Source organism: Neolamprologus multifasciatus, chromosome 22 (assembly GCF_963576455.1).
Source record: "Neolamprologus multifasciatus chromosome 22, fNeoMul1.2, whole genome shotgun sequence".
NCBI lineage: Eukaryota > Metazoa > Chordata > Actinopteri > Cichliformes > Cichlidae > Neolamprologus > Neolamprologus multifasciatus.
In genome coordinates, this window is record NC_140459.1 from 24,252,601 (window position 1) to 24,270,930 (window position 18,330).

At 39.8% G+C, this 18,330-nt stretch overlaps 2 protein-coding genes across 2 annotated transcripts; both read right to left on the reverse strand.

Moving 5' to 3' along the window:
• Nucleotides 1-2,528: 2,528 nt before the first annotated feature.
• Nucleotides 2,529-4,967, reverse strand: LOC146493533 (glutathione S-transferase A-like). Its single transcript, XM_085147726.1, has 6 exons — nucleotides 4,717-4,967; nucleotides 4,496-4,561; nucleotides 4,224-4,329; nucleotides 3,479-3,597; nucleotides 2,882-2,967; nucleotides 2,529-2,778 (listed from the first exon to the last, which is right to left on the reverse strand). Exons 1-6 carry the CDS (start codon nucleotides 4,882-4,884, stop codon nucleotides 2,649-2,651), a joined length of 675 nt encoding a protein of 224 aa, XP_085003852.1. The 5' UTR covers nucleotides 4,885-4,967; the 3' UTR covers nucleotides 2,529-2,648.
• A 7,026-nt stretch (nucleotides 4,968-11,993) lies between these two features.
• Nucleotides 11,994-14,884, reverse strand: LOC146493534 (glutathione S-transferase A-like). The gene is made up of 6 exons (XM_085147730.1): nucleotides 14,651-14,884; nucleotides 14,434-14,499; nucleotides 14,223-14,328; nucleotides 13,772-13,887; nucleotides 12,342-12,427; nucleotides 11,994-12,258 (listed from the first exon to the last, which is right to left on the reverse strand). Exons 1-6 carry the CDS (start codon nucleotides 14,816-14,818, stop codon nucleotides 12,129-12,131), a joined length of 672 nt encoding a protein of 223 aa, XP_085003856.1. The 5' UTR covers nucleotides 14,819-14,884; the 3' UTR covers nucleotides 11,994-12,128.
• Between the last annotated feature and the right edge of the window lie 3,446 nt (nucleotides 14,885-18,330).

The window sequence follows — 18,330 nt, forward strand, 5'->3', positions numbered from 1 at the left end:
GATCAGTTACACTATGCAAATTTTAAATGAAATTTCCAATGAAAATATGCCAAACTTTTCTTCACAAATTGTATACATTGTATCCAAATTATATCCATTTAAATGATAAAGTTTAAATGGAATGTAACTGAAAAAATGAAACCAATTATTTGGCTGAAACTAAACTTGATCAAACTTAAAATGTAACTCTAATAGTGTCACTTAAAATTACTTGTAATACTCAAATAATTTCCATGTGATGTTTCTCAACACAAAAAGGTGGAAGTGCACTTGATAAAAATTCTTCAAACCTTCTTTAGATTTAAAACGTATGTTTATGTCAGATCAACTGAATTTAACGTGACACTTATATGTTAGACAGAACAAGAAATTAATCAATCAGCTAATCACTCAATCAATCAGTCAATCAACCCAGACGATATACGAGATGATGATGAACACTGGAGGGGAACATAGGTATGGTGTTTAAAAAAAATAGCCTCCACCACTCCATCAAAACTCCAAAACTAGGAAGTCCAGAAAGTTGAGAAAGACACAGTTTTGCCTGTCTATTCTTTCCTTTCCTTTCAAACCATTTGCATCAGTAATAGTGTAGAGCACTTTAAAAAGCACTGACTGACAAATCTAGACTTTTCTAATCAAAGTTTAACTGCTTTTGTCTTTGAAACTCTCTTGTGCAAAATATAAAAACTAACATGCAACGTCCTTCTCTCAAAAGCACAGCCAGCTTTATGTACAGCTACCATGAACACAAACTTAGAGTTTAGATGATATTGTGTTGGTATTTTCTGAAGTGAAAACTCATAGACTATTATGTGTGTTGATCATTGTTATGACTTCCTCTCTGCCTCTACAGTAGAGCTAAATTTTCCTTACAAATACAAGCAAGTGATTTTGTAAAGTGTAAATGAATTCATGTTTAAGTTAACCCAACAACCCTGCTGTCTGAAGTAACTGGGGGGGAGGGGGGGACGTAGAAGGCAACATACAAAACCAAGAGTATGAACTGAAGAACAGCATGTTCTAATTGAAGCATGGGCCACAACGTTTTCTTGATATACGAATCTATGGTTTGGGTAACAGTTGAAGCAAGCCACCACCTGCCCCTGTATCACTTTCAGTCACCATGGTCCTGGGACAATGGGAGAAACCAGATAGCTTTAACAGTGTCAAAAGCACGCTGACAAGCTGACCACTCATATTTGATTTTAGCCTTCAGTTCTATGACAGCAACCAAACAGTGACAGCCAATGCAAACTGGGAGCTGGTTCCACAGAGCAGGGCCCTGAAAGCTGAAGGTGCTGTCACCCGTTCTACTTTTGCATACCGTAGGAATGACAAGTAAACCAGGAGTCTGAAAAAAATGTTATGATGGGATAGAATGAAACTATGAAATGATACGTGACTATCTAAGACCTTTTATGTAAGTTGAAGGATTTTAAAATTCATTCTCAATTTAACAGAAAACCAAGAGAAGCTGACGGAATAGATATATGTTATCTTATTGTAGTCCCAGCTAATGTCTTTAAAACATTCTTGGAGTTTAACTAACTAACTGGACTGCATCATATTTTTCTTCATGGGTAAATAAAGCTAGTAAAATGTATATTATGCCATCTGACAATAGTGCCTAAATGAAGCCTGGATAATAGGAATAGAAATGGTCCTGGCATAGAACCCTGCGGAACCCCATAATCAGCCTTAGCATGTGATGAATACTCGCCATTATGGCAACACCCCAAAAAACACAGAAAGCTCATGAGCAAGTCAGTCAAGAGTTATGCTGGATACCTCACAGTCAACAATTCCCAAACAGTCTTATTTGGGGAAAACAAACATTGTTCAGAGGAGAAGGTTTTAAAACCGGTTCAACAGGTGAAGCCACTCCAACCTCCCAGACAAACAGGGCAGTGGATAAGACATTTCACACAGTTTTAGTGATCACATCCCTCTTTAACCAAGTCCAAAAGATGCACATCTGTAAATGGCTCTAAATGTTTTGGAAATCAAATGCCATCATCTGTGATGGGGGTCTTCTCTGTACCTGGTTTGAAACTTGCTGGCTCATAAGAGACGCATTAAAAAGAGGAAAAGGAAACAACTCCCTTTTAGGTCAACGGAGTATTTATGGGCCCTGAATTTTCTAAACTACACGTTGATAGAATTGATAGTCTATAACCAAAGAAAAAGAGAAAATACTCACTCTCCCAGTAAATATTCTCTTTAGCAAAATCCCCATGGTGAACCCAATAAATCAAGTTGCTCTTAATTTGAGATCTTTGCTGGTTCTTTGCTTGAGTCCATTATGAAAAGAAATATTTACAATCTGAATAAAAATTATTCAGAAACAATTATTTAGCTGAGTCTAGTGAGCTGTCTCTCTTTCTCTGCAGAAGTTGCAGAAAGGATCATGACAGTTTTCTTGAAAAGTACATCCAAACATAAAATCTGCAGTGAAAGGTGTGAAAACCTAAAATAAACTGTAATGGGTCTTTTGTGGTCAATAATATGATATTAATAAAGCAGACAAAACTGAAACTTTTTTTATTGCTTTTTGTTCACATCACAATGAGAATCAGACAGTTTCAGAAACAAATGATGTTAAAAAATATGAAACGTTAGCTGGTTAACCAAAGAGCATCTGAATCTCAGATGTCTTTAAGTATGTCCTGTCCTGGTGTCTCCTTCCAAGTAGGAGGCCAGGTGGCTTTGATGCTGGGTCTGTTCATCAGATTTTTATAGTATTCTGTCAGTTTTGGGTACCGCTCTTCAGAAAGCCTACAGGAAAGAAAAAGCTGAAGTGAGTTCATTGCTATTTTTATTCCATCCAATCATCTAGCCAGGCTACTAAGAGATGTTTCTGGTCATTTAGTCCACTTACCCAAAGCGGTAGAGATAAGCAATGGCTGGAAAAACAATCACGTCGGCCAGGGAAAAGTTCTTTCCTGCCAGGAAACCGCTTGATGTCTAAAAAGAAAAGGAAAAGTAGTTATGTAAGAAAAAATTTGAAAAAAGCTAGAAAGCACACAAAGTAAAATAAAAATAGAAAAATAGCCATCACAGGGGGTTATAGCCTGGCTTAATAAATGTTCTGCATTGATTATGTTTAAAAAACAAGGCAAGATTGACTTTGATTAATAAGGCTTGCTTTATTCTACAGACATGAAGATTAGCACTGCAGACTGATTCAAACTACCAGCATGGCCTTGTTCAAGTATAACTACATGGATGTCTAAAGATCAATAATTAACACATAAAATTTTGTGTAACACCCTTAAGGGCCAAAGTCTGAAGAGCTAAATTGTTCTTTTACAGCTTGCTGACCAGGATAGTAGTGTTAATGCTGTTAATGCACACCATTTCAAAACCTTTTGTTATTATACCTCATTTTTAAAAATAGTTTTAAAAAAAACTGGTAGAAATATTCTGAGTTTTAGTTTAGCACGTCAGACTGTAGGCATACACGTCATTCACATACCTTCTGCAGGTATCCCTCCCAAAGCTTGACCTCAGCGGTCAGAGCTTCTTTGTTTCTCTTAATGGCAGAGTCGTGTCTCTCTCCCTCTGGGACCTTCCAGTTGTAGTAGATAACATTTGCTAGAAAAATATAACACACAAAAAAAATAAACCAACAAAACCTGACATACAATTATTAAAGTGTATCTCTACAAAACCTAAATAAAATCTACCCACACACCAGCAGGGAATTTTACAAGTACCAAATCGCATGACAAACAAGTGACTTTACATGCAAAGCTAGTCTGAGCATGTGATCACTGGTGGGATTAACATGTGACCTGTTAACACCAGTCTCTGTTATGAGAGTTGCTCACCAGAGAAATGGACTAAGGGATTTCTTATGGCTTAATTATGTGAATGCACAGATCATTAGTGTCTGCAGTGTGATTTGAACAACTAAAGGTCTCAAGGGGAGGCTGAGGAAGGTTGGTTGCTGAAGACAAGTGACAGTTGTTAGTGTGGTGTTGCCAAGTTCAGCAGTTCAAAATCCCAGAGCACAGACCTCTGAATGACAACATCAACCAGGCCACACAGAAAGAGATTTAGCAGCCTTGATATATTCTTTACAGATTCACTAAATCCCTGTGGTTCTAATGTAGTTTGGGGTACACACACTGTGATGAAGGAAGTTCAGGTTTCAACAGTTATGTCACTGCACGGCAAAACAAAACTGAGACATATTCTGCATCTCCGAACTAACATACCCATTTTGTCTCCGAATGTGTTAACCTCAAACACACGCTGGAACATCAATGCTTGTTCCGCATCGCAGTCGGGGATCAGCTTGGTTCCCTGTGACTTGTACTTGGACTGTTGGGGGGAAAAAAACAGCAAGAAGCTCTCGTTCTTTACATCTGTGGTATAGTGTGTCTGTTTTTACAATGCACTGTTAAAAATATAATCACAAGCAGCTCTGCTACCTAGGAACTCCATGGCAACATAGCATTTCAAGTAGGGCCAGATTCAGAGTTCTCACCTCTAAGAAGAAGCATGCACCGCATGACTCATTGATGATTTTGTCCCCACATTTGAAGGCAGGAAGCTTTAAGAGACAGTGCAAGGAAAACCATGAAAACTTTGTTTGGTTCAAGTGTTCTAATTTGTGAATGCCAAGTGAATACTCCATTTACTCCAATTCAGGAAAACAAATGCAGATTTCAGAAATGAGAGTGTTTACATAGTGTGATATGAACCTACCTGACCCCTGGGGTTAATGTCCATGACTTCCTTTGACTTGTGCTCCCCCTTCTCAAAGGAGAGCAGTTTTTGGTTGTATCCTTGCAGGTTCTTCTCCTCCAGAGCAATCATTATCCTCCAGCAGGGAGGAGATCCGGAGCCCCACAGCAGAGTCATGTCCTTGGCCATGATTTCAGAGTGAAGCGCTTAACCTAACAGCTGAAGTTGAGGAAGGTTTAAGACTGAAGCTGCAGTGGATGAAAAGGCTGGCTTTATTGCTCCAGTCCTCTATGTCAGGTTTCCTGGAATAAAGCCCCATCCCATTTCTGTGCTCCAGCCAAAGAGCTGTCACACCAAGATAGCTAATGCCCGTAAAGGTTAAACACGACATGATGTCAACCTGATCCTGATGAATATTTAAGATGTGTATTCAAAAAACAAAATAAAGTGAGATTTAGTAACCATTTCTTTGTGAATTGTCTTTAAAATAGAATGCAGCCACAAGTACTACAAAAGACGTGTGGAGGAGACGTGACTTCTCTTGCTTTTTATAGAAACTCTTTGATCCGAAGGCGGCCAAAGAATGTGAGGGTACACGGGAAAGGGGAAACATGAAAAAACTCCAGCGAGTCAGGAAAAAAACAAAACAAAAGAAAACCCTTAACATTAACGGGTGAAAAACTTTTCTAAGACATTATAAAAGACAACGAAGCCACACGGAAACAGTGTTTAAAGTAGGATATAGTGGAAGTTAGAGTGTTACTGCTATGCGCCCGTCTGGTTAGGGCTCTTGCAGCTTTTTGCAGTTAATTCTCTGAACATTTTATTGCTAATAACTGTTGCATCTCAATATTGATCGTTTAGAAAAGGGAAAAGAGTAAAAACGAATTGTGCTTTAGGTTATATTTGAAACGATTCCTGCAGTAGTTCGTTGTTTTGCTGCTGCTGTTGCTGGTGAACGACGCCCTGAGAAGTGAAACTCACGGTGATTCAACACTTTGTATTCAAATCTGCACACAGTTCTGACATGACCGATAAATCACAATTACACTGAATGCATCTAATAGGACCGTGACAATGCAAATAAAATAAAGTAATAATATTTTATTGTTGGTGCATACTCGGCAGTTTGCTTCTCTGAATCTTTGACCTCTTTGCAGCGGGCACATACGCAGCTGTGATATCATTGTATCACTAAGGCAATGACGCAAACTGTGTGTGCGCCTACATTACTGCAGTTGCTATGTCGGCATTTTGAGTCCGTTTCAAAGGTCAGTTTGTTCGTGCATGCAAAGAACAGTAGTGAATCCGGTTTGATAATAAATCATATTACAAAATTAACAAAGGCAGCATGTACAGAATGACAAATGCTTTTTTTCTCTCTCTCTCTTTTTAAATGCTGTTGGTTTTGTCATGTTGAATTACAACCTGTTCCGCATGCACCAATCACCCTCGTGCATGTTCCTCTTTTGTGTTTGGTGTTTAGAAAAGAAAGGTTTTTTGAAGCATTTTGAAAAAAAAAAAAAAAAATCCCAATATTTTACTTTTATTTTGGAATATCAAGCAAAACTACCCATAAGGTTATAAGAGAGTTCCTGTATTTAAGAATGTAAACTCAATGTATTCTAGTACACAGCTTAAACTAAATTCAGAACTTGTACATGACTGCGATACTCGCTCATGACTCCTCCCACTTTTGTTTTAGTGAGGCTTTTTCATGAAGTGACATTGCAACAATCATGTGGTCTGTGTTTGTATGAGCAGAAATCTGTGCCATCAGAAACTGAATTTGAATAAGTTATATGAATTAGCCTAATTTGAAATTCAATTTATTGGTTTGAAAATGATCATCACTAAACTGAAATTGAATTTTATAGTTTGAAAATGAATTCATTTGCTTTGTAATTGTATTTTATCCTTTAAAAATTTAGCTCTCGATTAATTTCAGATTCACTTCTCACTATTCAGTTTCAGTTCTACAATTCAATTTCAGTTCCAAAATTCAGTTTTTTGGAACTTACATCCAGTTCAAGAGTAATCGAGCGCAGATTAATAGAACTACGTTTTACTAGCGGACCGAAAGTGTTACTGCAATCTACAGCGTCTTGAGCTGAATTAAGACTTCAGAAGTCATTCATCATGTCGAATGACCACCGGATAAACTCTCAGGTTGGTAATAAATGTATTACATGTATAAGGGATGCTGTGTAAGACATAAATAAAGCTAAAATACAAAGGTTTGGACACCGTTTTGCATGTTTCCCTACTGTAGGGGTCTCTGCAAGCATACAGGGCTCTGAGAGGGTACAAGATGACAACTTTGGAATTCTACTCGATCATATTTGTTTGTCAAAGCTGAATTAAGGGGAAACTACGCTAAATTAGCTTTTGAGCTAACAGCTACAATAAGCATAAAAGTTATTGTACAGCTATCATTTGTTAACATGACGCTTGTTATTATACATGTAATGCATACATTCATTTTCAAACTATAAAAGTCAATTTCAGTTTAGTGATGATCATTTTCAAACCAAAAAATTGAATTTCAAATTAGGCTAATTCATATTCAGTTTTTAAAAGCATTTATTCAAGTTACAATTCACATTCAATCTGAGCAATTTAAATTCAAATTTAAGTTATTCAAATTCAGTTTCTGATGGCACAGATTTCTGCCCATATGTTTGTGTCAGTATGCTGAGATGGCAGCAAAGTATTTAGAAGTTTTGTGTGTACTGATATTTATCTTTAGCCACAAGTTCACACACGTTTCAAGGCTGTTTCTAACCTGCAATGCAAATGTAGGCAGAGTAAAGTAGGACAAAGCACAGAGGTTAGCATGCCCGAGTAAACCACAGGCTGCTGGTTTAATTACTACGATCATAAATGTTTTAATTGCAGTTGCATTAAACCCCAAATAAACATAATGAGTAATACATTATCATCAGGTTGTTCTAAAAGTTTCCTGAACAGCCATCAATTAATCCAAAGCTCTGTTGGGTTAGAGTGAGAATGCTGACAGAGAACATTTAGATTTAACATTTAAAATTGTGTTTTAAATATAAAAAGTTACAAATATTTTACTAAATGTTGTAAAAAAAAAAAAGACTCGAAAAAACATGTTTTTTAAGGATTTGAGCTAAATGTGGAGAAATGTTGCCGTTAATTTCAGCGTGTTTCACTTTACAAACGGCACCACATAGTAAAAGGGACTGTGTTTGCTCCCAAGGGGCCGTCTGATTGTTGGGGTTGATTGTTTTCTCTGTGTTATTGCAGATCTTTACCTCACAGTATAAAGCCCCTTGAGGCGACTGTTGTGATTTGGTGCTATATAAATAAACTTGAACTGAAGTGAATGTGCTTATGTCACTGAATAGCCACACCTGTGAGCTGCTATGTGACTCGACTATGTCTTTTTAAAAAAAACTTTTCTCCAACAGTGAAGTGGTTGAGCATAGTTTACATTTATAAACTGCTTGTATAACTGCACAGATAACCTTTCCTGTGTACTCTGCAAACACAGCTACTGGAAAATAATGGAAATGACTTTTTGTGATCCTTTTTTCCTCCATAGGACTTAAGCTGGCTCTCCCATTAAGAAAGAAAGAAAACACACACACAAACACACACGTAGAAGTTTGTTTGTGTCTGTAGACAGACTTCCTGATGTATTGTGAGTATGAATTGTGGGTGGCAGGTTGATATTTCACAATAGAACATGTACCACATTATTTCTTTAATCACATCAAAAGGGACATCTCAGCAGTAATGAAAACAAGAACATTTTGATTTAATGTCCCCTTCTGTCAAGACTGCACAGGTGCAGGATGAATGTAAGGTGGGTGTCTCAAATAACAAATGTGACAAAGTCACTCCAGAGCAGCGCAGACAGCAGGAAAAGTTAGCTCATCAGCTGATGAGTTTTTTCAGTCTAAGATGCTTTTAAAAGTCTCACTCCAACAGTGTCCTTCCTAGCAGGAGGCCAGCTGCTTTAGATGCTGGATCTGTATGTTTTTTGTACATAAATAAAGAGGAAATTTGAAATGAAATGAGTTCAGCTTTAAGCCTGGGCGTGTTGGGGAGTTCAAAGACGATCTTCTGCAAACCCTGGTTGTAACGTGTGGTTAAATTAGTTGCTGTTGCCTTCCTCTCAGATCAAATGTGTCAAGCTCTTCTTCTCTGAGCTCTGGCATCAATATGACTGTTCTGTCCTTGCAGTGAGTTTCCATTTTTAAAACTTGACAGATCACTTACACTATGAAGATTTTCAATGGAAACAAGACTCACCTTGTCTTTACACCAACACGCACACACATGCACACACACGCACACGCACACACACACACGCACACACACAGGTCACCGTGTTTTCTGTTTTCTCTCTAGGCTGAGCCCACATGGTGAAAAAAGAGAATCCAGCAGCAGAGGGCAGTGAGGTTTTATATTCAGCGGGAACAAATTGTTGTCCGTGTGTGCCACACTTCTTTTCAAAGATAAAAATGATTTTGCAAAGGAAACAGCGTAGTATTCTCAATAATAACTCCTCTGGCAATTCCCACATTTGTTTTAGGAATTAAAGCATCCTTAAAAATGGCATAGCCTTTCCGGATCACAGACTGGAGAAAAGAGGACAGAAAAGTTGAGGAGGCACACATTAGAAAATAAGTAAAGCCTTGAGTAGATCTCTCCACTTTACAGCAGGCAGAAATGCTGTAGTGACGTCAGAAACATGGCCTGTTCAGTTTCTTGCTCAGTTACCTGCTCAGGTTGCAGGTCATGCATTAGCTCAGCCATCAGTTCGGCTATTTACTCCACCACCTATTCAGCGATCACCTTCATCTGCTCCTCCTGTACAGCAAATTATGTCAATACAATCCGTAAAGGACTGTTATGCAACCACTAATTCAAAGCAGAGAGACAAACCTGTTAAGACTATTTCGGTTCCTCAAAAGGTGGCCTGCTTGGAGACAGTAACTCTCTCCATGGCTTCCCCAGAGACTGAGTTTCAACTCTGGACACCTGGAGGCTAAGAAGCCAGCTGAGGACTGCACCCTGCTGTCGTTGCCAGAGCAGAGTAAAAGCCCTGCGCAGCTCCAGCCTGCTTTGTGTTTGCCAGAGGTATCTGAGCCTGCTGGTTCCGTTCTGATCCTGCCGGAAGTCCCTGCACCTGCCAGTTTACATTCCAGCTGGAAGGTCTGACGGGCCTGTCCAGCCATCTGCCTCCACTGGAGGGTCCAAGGGGCCTTTCCAGTTGTCTGCCTTTGCTGGAGGGTCCGAGGGGCCCATTCAGCAGCCTGTCTTCGCTGCTGAACGGTCCTGGTCCTGCCTCGTCTGGTCCTGCCTTGTCTGGTCCTGCAGCTGCCACACCACCATCAGTTTCTGCTCAGTCTGCACGTCCATGTCCTTTGCCAGAACCTCGTCGGCACTGGCCATTTTCCAGGCCATTAGCTGGGCGTCTTCGCCATCATGGGCGGCCTCCTGAACTGTTTTGCTGCCACCGGAACCGTGGCAGGCCTCCTGAAGGATGTCGCCAGCATCACCGCCCGCCGGGTAGGCCTCCTGATCTGCTCCGTCGCCTCCATTGACGTAGTGGTCAGCCTCCTGAACTGCTTCTATGCTGCCGCTGCCTTCGGCACGGTCGGCTTCCAGAACTGTTCAGTGATGGACTGTTGTGCTGATTGGCCTCCGGGTTGCCCCTCTGAACTATGTTTTGGACTCTGTTTTTTCGAGTTCCACTGCCTTTGTGAACATTTTGTGTTTGGACTCCTGGGGGTTTCTGTTTTGTTTTGTGTCATTCGGCTGCTTTCCTGAGCAGCTGAATGAAATAAAGCCTTTGTTGGGCTTTTCTCACTGTTGCTGTGGTGTTGAGAGTCCAGCTCAGGTCTGATGCAACCTCCAGCCCCAGAAATCTGTAACCACTGGCCCTGTCCACCTCTGTCACGTTGACGATAAGAGGCTGCAGGGGAGGGGGGTTCTTCGTGAAGTCCAGTATCAATTCCTTGATCTTGTCCGTATTGAAGATGAGGCCGTTTTCCTCACCATAGACAAGAAAGTTGTCCACAAGATGCTGCTCCTTTGAAGATGCTCCAGTCTGTGGTCTCTAAGCAGCCCTGCAGGCTGGCTTTTGCACTGTCAGTCCAGGTGTTAATAGTCCTGACTGTGACTGGGTTTGTCTTGAGCTTTTTGTTATAGGTGGGTTTTAGCCGGATTGCCAGGTGGTCAAACTTTCCGAAATTAGGTTTTGGTTCAGCTGAGAAGGCGTTTCTGATATTGCTGTAGCAGTGCTCCAGTGTTTTATTTCCCCTGGTGGGGAAGGTAGCAAACTGATGCAGTTTAGGCATAGTTTTCCTGAGATTACAATGTGTTTCCCATAAACGATTACAGCAGCGTTTGGGTGTTTATTTTCGTGCTCGTTGATCATGTCGTACATCTCCTTCAGTGCAGCCTCCTCCTTAGCAGAGGAGGGATATACACGACACTCACAATGATGCACTGCAGTTCTCTGGGCAAATAAAACAGCCTTAGCCTTGGAGTCAGAAATTCCACATTTTCAGTAGTTTGAAATGCTCTTACAGTCAGTACACCACGATTGCTTGACGAGGGCGTCCGTTCCTCCGCCGCGGATCTTGCCACTGTCCGTAGCGCTTCGGTCCGCTCTGAAGACCGTTTAGCCGTCTGGTGTTATTGCCACGCTCTTTGGTTCTGTCCATCAAAGGTTTTGGTGCCAGATATGTGAAGACTTATCAAAGTGTCTGAAATCTACAATTTCGGATGAATATAGTCCACATGGCTCTCGCCTCCTCATGCATTGCTAAGAAGACTGTCAGTGTGAACTGCAAAAATAAAATCTGTCCGGGGCGACCTTATGGGCCGAGGTTTTGGTTGGCCTGTGGGACTTGGGTCCTGGCTGGTGTGCCACCGGGGTTGTGGGTTGGTGTATGCACTGAGGCCAGGCCCTTGCCCGGGAGCCTTTGGTGCATTGGGAGGTGTTCACACAAGTGTGCACACAGATACCCACAGACAAACCTTGTGCCACTGCTTTTCCCCAAGTTCACTTTCTTTCTTTTAATAAAAAAGGTAAAAGGTTCTGATAGCCCTTATGGTCTGAGAAGCACAGACCATCATTTCCAAGACACAAAGATTTATAGTTGGGTGAAGTGACCTCTCTGCAAAGCTGATGGAAGGGTGTAGTGCAGATTCTTAACTTGATATCCAAACATCAAACCTAAAGTTTGATTTTGGTTAACATTATATTAACAATAAATATCCCCACTGCAAAGAAACAAAACACAGACGAGCTATAAAATTAAAACTCAGTTTTTATTGCTTATTTTGGTCACAGCACAGTAATACTCACACATTATTGTCACAAATTATATTTAAAAAAATGTATATGAATCACTAGTGCAGTGTGGTAACAAATGAGCGCCTGAATCTCAGATGTCTTTCAGTGTTTCCTGTTTCGGTGCGTTCTTCCAAGTAGGAGGCCAGCTGGCTTTGATGCTGGGTCTGTTCATCAGACCTTTATAGTATTCTGCCAGTTTGGGGTAACGCTGTTCAGAAAGCCTACAGGAAAGAAGAAAGTCAGTGTGAATTCATTTCTACTATTATTCTATTCATTAATGTGTCTGGTCATTTAGTCCTCTTACCCGTAGTGGAAGAGATAGGCAACGGTTGGGTAAACAATCACATCGGCCAAGGAAAAGTCCTTTCCTACGAAGAAACCGCTCGAGGCCTAAAAATAAAAGAAGGAAAATGTTGTGGAGGGTAAAAACCTAGAAATCACATATAATATAGATCATTTAACTATGATAGATGGTTAACACTTGACTTAATAAATATTCAATCTCAATTATATTCTTAAATTCAAAGGCAAGATTGATTCTGTGATATAAGCCTTATTGCTGTGATGCTACACTGCTAACCACCATGCAGCTGTTTTACATCTACTTCTGTTGCTTTAATTATACCTCATATTTACATTTATGCTACTGTTTAAGGATTTTCTTAAAGGGAACTAAAATGAAGCCTCATCACTCCTATCCTGCAAAAATGTTTTTATTCAAAGAGAAAACACTACTTTTTCCAGAGCACCTATTTTCTTAATTCTGGAGCACATGTGTGGCCAGTGTTGGGAAGGTTACTTTTAAAATGTATTCCATTACAGAATACAGAATACATGCCCCAAAATGTATTTTGTAACGTATTCCGTTACGTTACTCAATGAGAGTAATGTATTCTGAATACTTTGGATTACTTAATATATTATCAAGCTTTTTACAACTACATGAACGTACTACTGCTGTGTGATTTATTACTATTACTGAAGGTTACTCGCCATACCAATACAACTAGATTTTTAAATCGGGCTCGTAGCCAAAAACTATCTTTACTTTGTTGTCTGGGTCAACTTTGCTAGCGAGAGACAGAGAGAGGCGTTGAAAGGCTGCTCCAACGGAGCTTATTGTTTCAGAGAAAAACATGAACACAGTGTACAGTCGAGTCTTAATAGCTTACTTACAACTGGGCTACATTACCCATGAGGCTACATTCTTTAGGGCTATGCCTGTAACAATCTGCCTATTGCCTTCATATAAAATAATTTTTATATTTTTGAACAATAATTTTTAAAAAAATATTTTGTCACGTCATTATGCAGGCTGCAAGTAGAAGTGACATGGGCCGCGAGATATAGACACTGGCATTAGAGCCTCTTAATGCGTGTTTTGTTTGGGTTTCCACTGGCGTGGAATTACCAAAAATAGAGAGGGCATAGCCTAACATATGAAACAGGAAAAGAAGGCCGTGTAATCCATTTATTTCAACAAAGTAACTGTATTCTGAATACCGCCTTTTTAATACAGTTACTCATAATTTGTATTTTAAATACGCAACGCCAGTACATGTATTCCGTTACTCCCCAACACTATGTGTGGCTAAAACAACAAAATCTAAAAAGAAATTTATGGACCAGCTTATTTCTGGCTAGGTTTACAATCTACTCCTGTGGCTTTCCAACGTTTGTATTCTGGGTTTAATTTAGTCGTTGAGATCGCGTGCACACAGGTCATTCACACACCTGCAGGTATCCCTCCCACAGCTTCAACTCAGCGGTCAGAGCCTCTTTGTTTCTCTTAACGGCAGAGTCGTGTCTCTCTCCCTCTGGGACCTTCCAGTTGTAGTAGAGAACACTTGCTGGAAATGTGTAAAAAGCAAAAAACAGAATTTAATATTGTGCCAAGGTGCTAAAGTGCCAAATCTCATGACAAGCCAATTACTTTACATGCAAAAGCTTGGCTGAGCATGTGATCACTGGTGGGATTAACAAACATCAACATGGGTTTTTAGTGTTGCCAAGTTCAGCAGTTCAAAATCCCAGAGCACAGACCTCTGAATGGCAACATCAGGCAGGTCACACAGAAAGAGATTTAGCAGCCTTGATATATCCTTTACAGACTCACTAAATCCCTGTGGTACACATATTGTGATGAAGAGAGTTCAGGATCAGAAGTGCGTGAGAACAAACTTACATGATTTCTCAACAAGCGCGTTAACCTCAAACACACGCTGCAATATCTGCGCTCGCCCAACCTCGCAGTCAGGGATCAGCTTGGTTCCCTGCGACTTGTACTTGCACTGTTGGAGGAGACATTAATTTATTGTTTAACATATAATCACAAGTAGTTCTCCAAACTAGGAACTCTATGGAGACATAACATTCAGATTCATTTGAGTTCTCACCTCCAGATGAAAGCATGCAGCACAGGACTCGTTGAGGGGTACATCCCCACATTTGAAGGCAGGAAGCTTTAAGAGACAGTGCAAACCATAAACACTTTGTTCTAGTTCAAGTCTTCTTATTTGTGAATACCAAGTGAATACTCCATTTACTCTATTTCAGGAAAACAAATGCAGATTTCAGATATGAGAGTGTTTACATAGTGTGATATGAACCTACCTGACCCCTGGGGTTGATCTCCATGACTTCCTTTGACTTGTGCTCCCCCTTCTCAAAGGAGAGCAGTTTTTGGTTGTATCCTTGCAGGTTCTTCTCCTCCAGAGCAATCATTATCCTCCAGCAGGGAGGAGATCCGGAGCCCCACAGCAGAGTCATGTCCTTGGCCATGATTTCAGAGTGAAGCGCTTAACCTGACAGGTGAACTCGAGGAATGTTTAAGACTGAAGCTGGAGTGGGTGAAAGCCCTGGCTTTATAGCGCCAGTCGGCTTTGTCACAATTCCTGGAAATAAGCCCCATCCCATTTTTGTGCTCCTGCCAAAGATCTGTCACACTAAGATAAATGACACTTGTTAAGTTTAAACTTGGTGTCATGTTAACCTTATGTGACACTTTTTAAAAAATCTGATTTATTAACCATTTCTGTGTGATTTGTCTATAGGACTCTAGTCCCAAATATCACCAAAGGCATTTGGAGGAGAGGTGACTAGTCTTGCTTTTCTCAGAAAGTCTTCGATCTGAAGGCAGAAAAAAAAATCTGAGGCTAGATGGGAAAAATGTGGGCTAAAGGGAAACATGAAAAAACTGCAGCGAGTCATGACTAAACATTAAACACTTAACTTTGTAGTGTTACTGCCTTCTCCTGTGTGGTTAGGGATCTTGTCGCTATTTGGAGTTAATTCTCGGAACATTTTATCGCTTATAACTGTTGCATATCAGTAACGATTGTTTAGAAAAGGGAAATTTGAAACGATTCCTGCAGTAGTTCGTTGTTTTGCTGCTGCTGCTGCTGGTGAACGACGCCCTGAGAAGGGAAACTCATGGTGATTCAGCACTTTGTATTCAAATCTGCACACAGTTCTGACATGACCAATAAATCACAATTACACTGAATGCATCTAATAGGACCGTGACAATGCAAATAAAATAAAGTAATAATATTTTATTGTTGGTGCATACTCGGCAGTTTGCTTCTCTGAATCTTTGACCTCTTTTGCAGCGGGCACATAAGCAGCTGTGATATCATTGTATCAGTAAGGCAATAACGCAAACTGTGTGTGCGCCTACATTACTGCAGTTGCTATGTCGGCATTTTGAGTCCGTTTCAAAGGGCAGTTTGCTCACACATGCAAAGAACGGCAGGTAATCTGGTTTGATAATAAATCAGTATTACACAAATATAAAAGTATGGAGCCCCGCAGGGGACATGGGAGAAAAAAAAATTAAGACGGACTTTTGCAAGATCTCGCAAAACAAACTCGGGATCTCGCAAAAGTTTTGCGAGGCGTGAACTACATTCACGCCTCAAAATATCTTAAAAGTGTATTTTGTGACCCAGAAAGAGTAATATTACAACTAAGTAGCTGCCGCCATTGTTGGAATTCAACTTTTGCGAGATCTCGCAAAAGTTTTGTGAGATCCCAAGTTAGTTTTGCGAGATCTCGCAAAAGTCCGTCTTAATTTTTTTTTCTCCCATGTCCCCTGCGGGGCTCCGTATAAAAGAGAGCAAGTACAGAATGACAATTTTTTATTTCTTTGTTTTTTTTTTTTAATTGCTGTTGGTTTTGTTGCATTGTATTGCAACCTGCTCTGCATGCATCAATCTTCCTCGGGGAGTACATTCATTAATAACGGAGGGACTGCTCGGTGCACTGCTCAGTACAAACAGGGCTGGATTTATTGTATGCAGTATTTTATGTTTTGTGTGTGTGCTTTTTAGAAGCGAAAAGGTTTTTTTGAAGTATTAAAAAAAATCCTAATAAACTGCAAACCTGTTTGCAAAACTACCTATAAGGTTATAAGAGAGTTCTTGTATTTAAGAATGTAAACTTAATGTATTCTAGTAGACAGCCTAAACTAAATTCTGAACTTGTACATGACTACAATAGTCACTCGTGACTCCTATCACTTTTTTTAGTGAGGCTTTTTTGTGATTTGGCATTGCAGCAATCATGTGGTCTAGTTTTTTCGTCACTATGCTGAAATGGCAGTAAAGTATTTGGAAGTTTGTGTATACTGATATTTATCTTTAGCCACACATTCATACACGTTTTAAGGCTGAGTACAGTGGGACAAAGCACAGAGGTTAGCATGCCCAGCTAGTAACCCACTGGCTGCTGGTTTGATTACCACTGTCATCAATGTTTAAACTGTAGTTGGAGTAAACCAAAGATAAGCTTAATCTTTACCTCACAGTATAAAGCACCTTGAAGCGACTGTTGTGATTTGGTGCTATATAAATAAACTTGAGCTGAAGTGAATGTGTTCATCTCATTGAATAGTCACATATGTGAGCTGCTCTGTGACTCGATTTTTAAATTGCTTGTATAACTGCACAGAACTGAAAACACAGCTACTGGAAAGTAATGGAAATTACATTCTGTGATCCCTTTTTCCCCATAGGACTTAACCTGGCTCTCCCATTAAGAAAGAACGAAAAGACACACACACACACACACACACACACACACACACACACAGACAGAGAAGTTTGTGTGTAGACAGTCTTCTTAATGTATTTTGAGTATGAATTGCAGGTGGCAGGTTGACATTTCACATACAACATGTACCACAGTATTTATTTATTTTTTTACCAAATCAAAAGAGACACCTTGATTAAGTGATATTATGATAAGAAGTCTTATGTGAGATTTATATATAAAACTTTAAAATCTACTATTTTAGAGAACTGCGTTCTTTTCTGTTTGGGAGGGTGAAAGACTATATTGTAAGGAGCTTATAATAAAACATCTGTAGCTCATTTAGTTTCACTTTAAAATCTTTGCACTCAGTAATTGTAGTTACAGCCTCAACATGACTGTTCTGTCCTTGCAGTGAGTTTCCATCTTCAAAACTTGATAGATCACTTGCACTATGAAGATTTCCAATAAAAACAAGACTTATCTTTTTTTTTGCAGACTGTAGGGCAAACAATAGTATTTGACATTATTGTATTCCCATTTGCTCTAAAGTTGAAATGGAATGTAATAGAAAAGGCAAAACAAGTTATTTGGCTTAAACTAAAGGATGGAATTTTAAAAGTCTCCGTAAATGTTTAAAATACAGTCACTCAAAATACTGGCAAGCTGTCCAGAGTACCACAGCTGCTTGTCAATGAATTCAACCAAGACCACCAAGTCAGAGGATGTCTGGCCCCAAGTGTTTCCCCTTCCATTTACATCTATCTTCAGATGTCTCTCACACAACCGTGTGCACTGCAAAGCACTGAGTCTTTATAGTTTAGCCCAAGCTCAATCTTTCTCGCGAGTGTGTGACTTCCATCACTATGGTTGTTTCCTAAGTCTCACTACTGAGTTGAAAGCGCATGGACTGAAATGAAAAACGTTTGCAGGATCTCGCAAAAATGCATCTTCAATTATTTTCTCTCCAATTTCACTTAAGGGGCTCTGTAGAATCCTGTCACTACTTCTACTTTGCTGGGGAAGCATAAATGAAAAGGGTTCTTATATCTCCTATGTTATAGCAGCAGTGAGAACTTATATTGAAAAGAAATAAAAACAGTTTGATTAGTAATTATTCAATTTCCCACACAGACACTTTTTAGCTTGGTCTAGTGACCTCTCCTGTCAAATCTGCAAAGCTGCAGGAAGGATGTAATGCAGATTCTTAAGCTGGGCAAACACTGTGCAATTTTTTCAGTCACGTTATTCAGCTCCTGCTC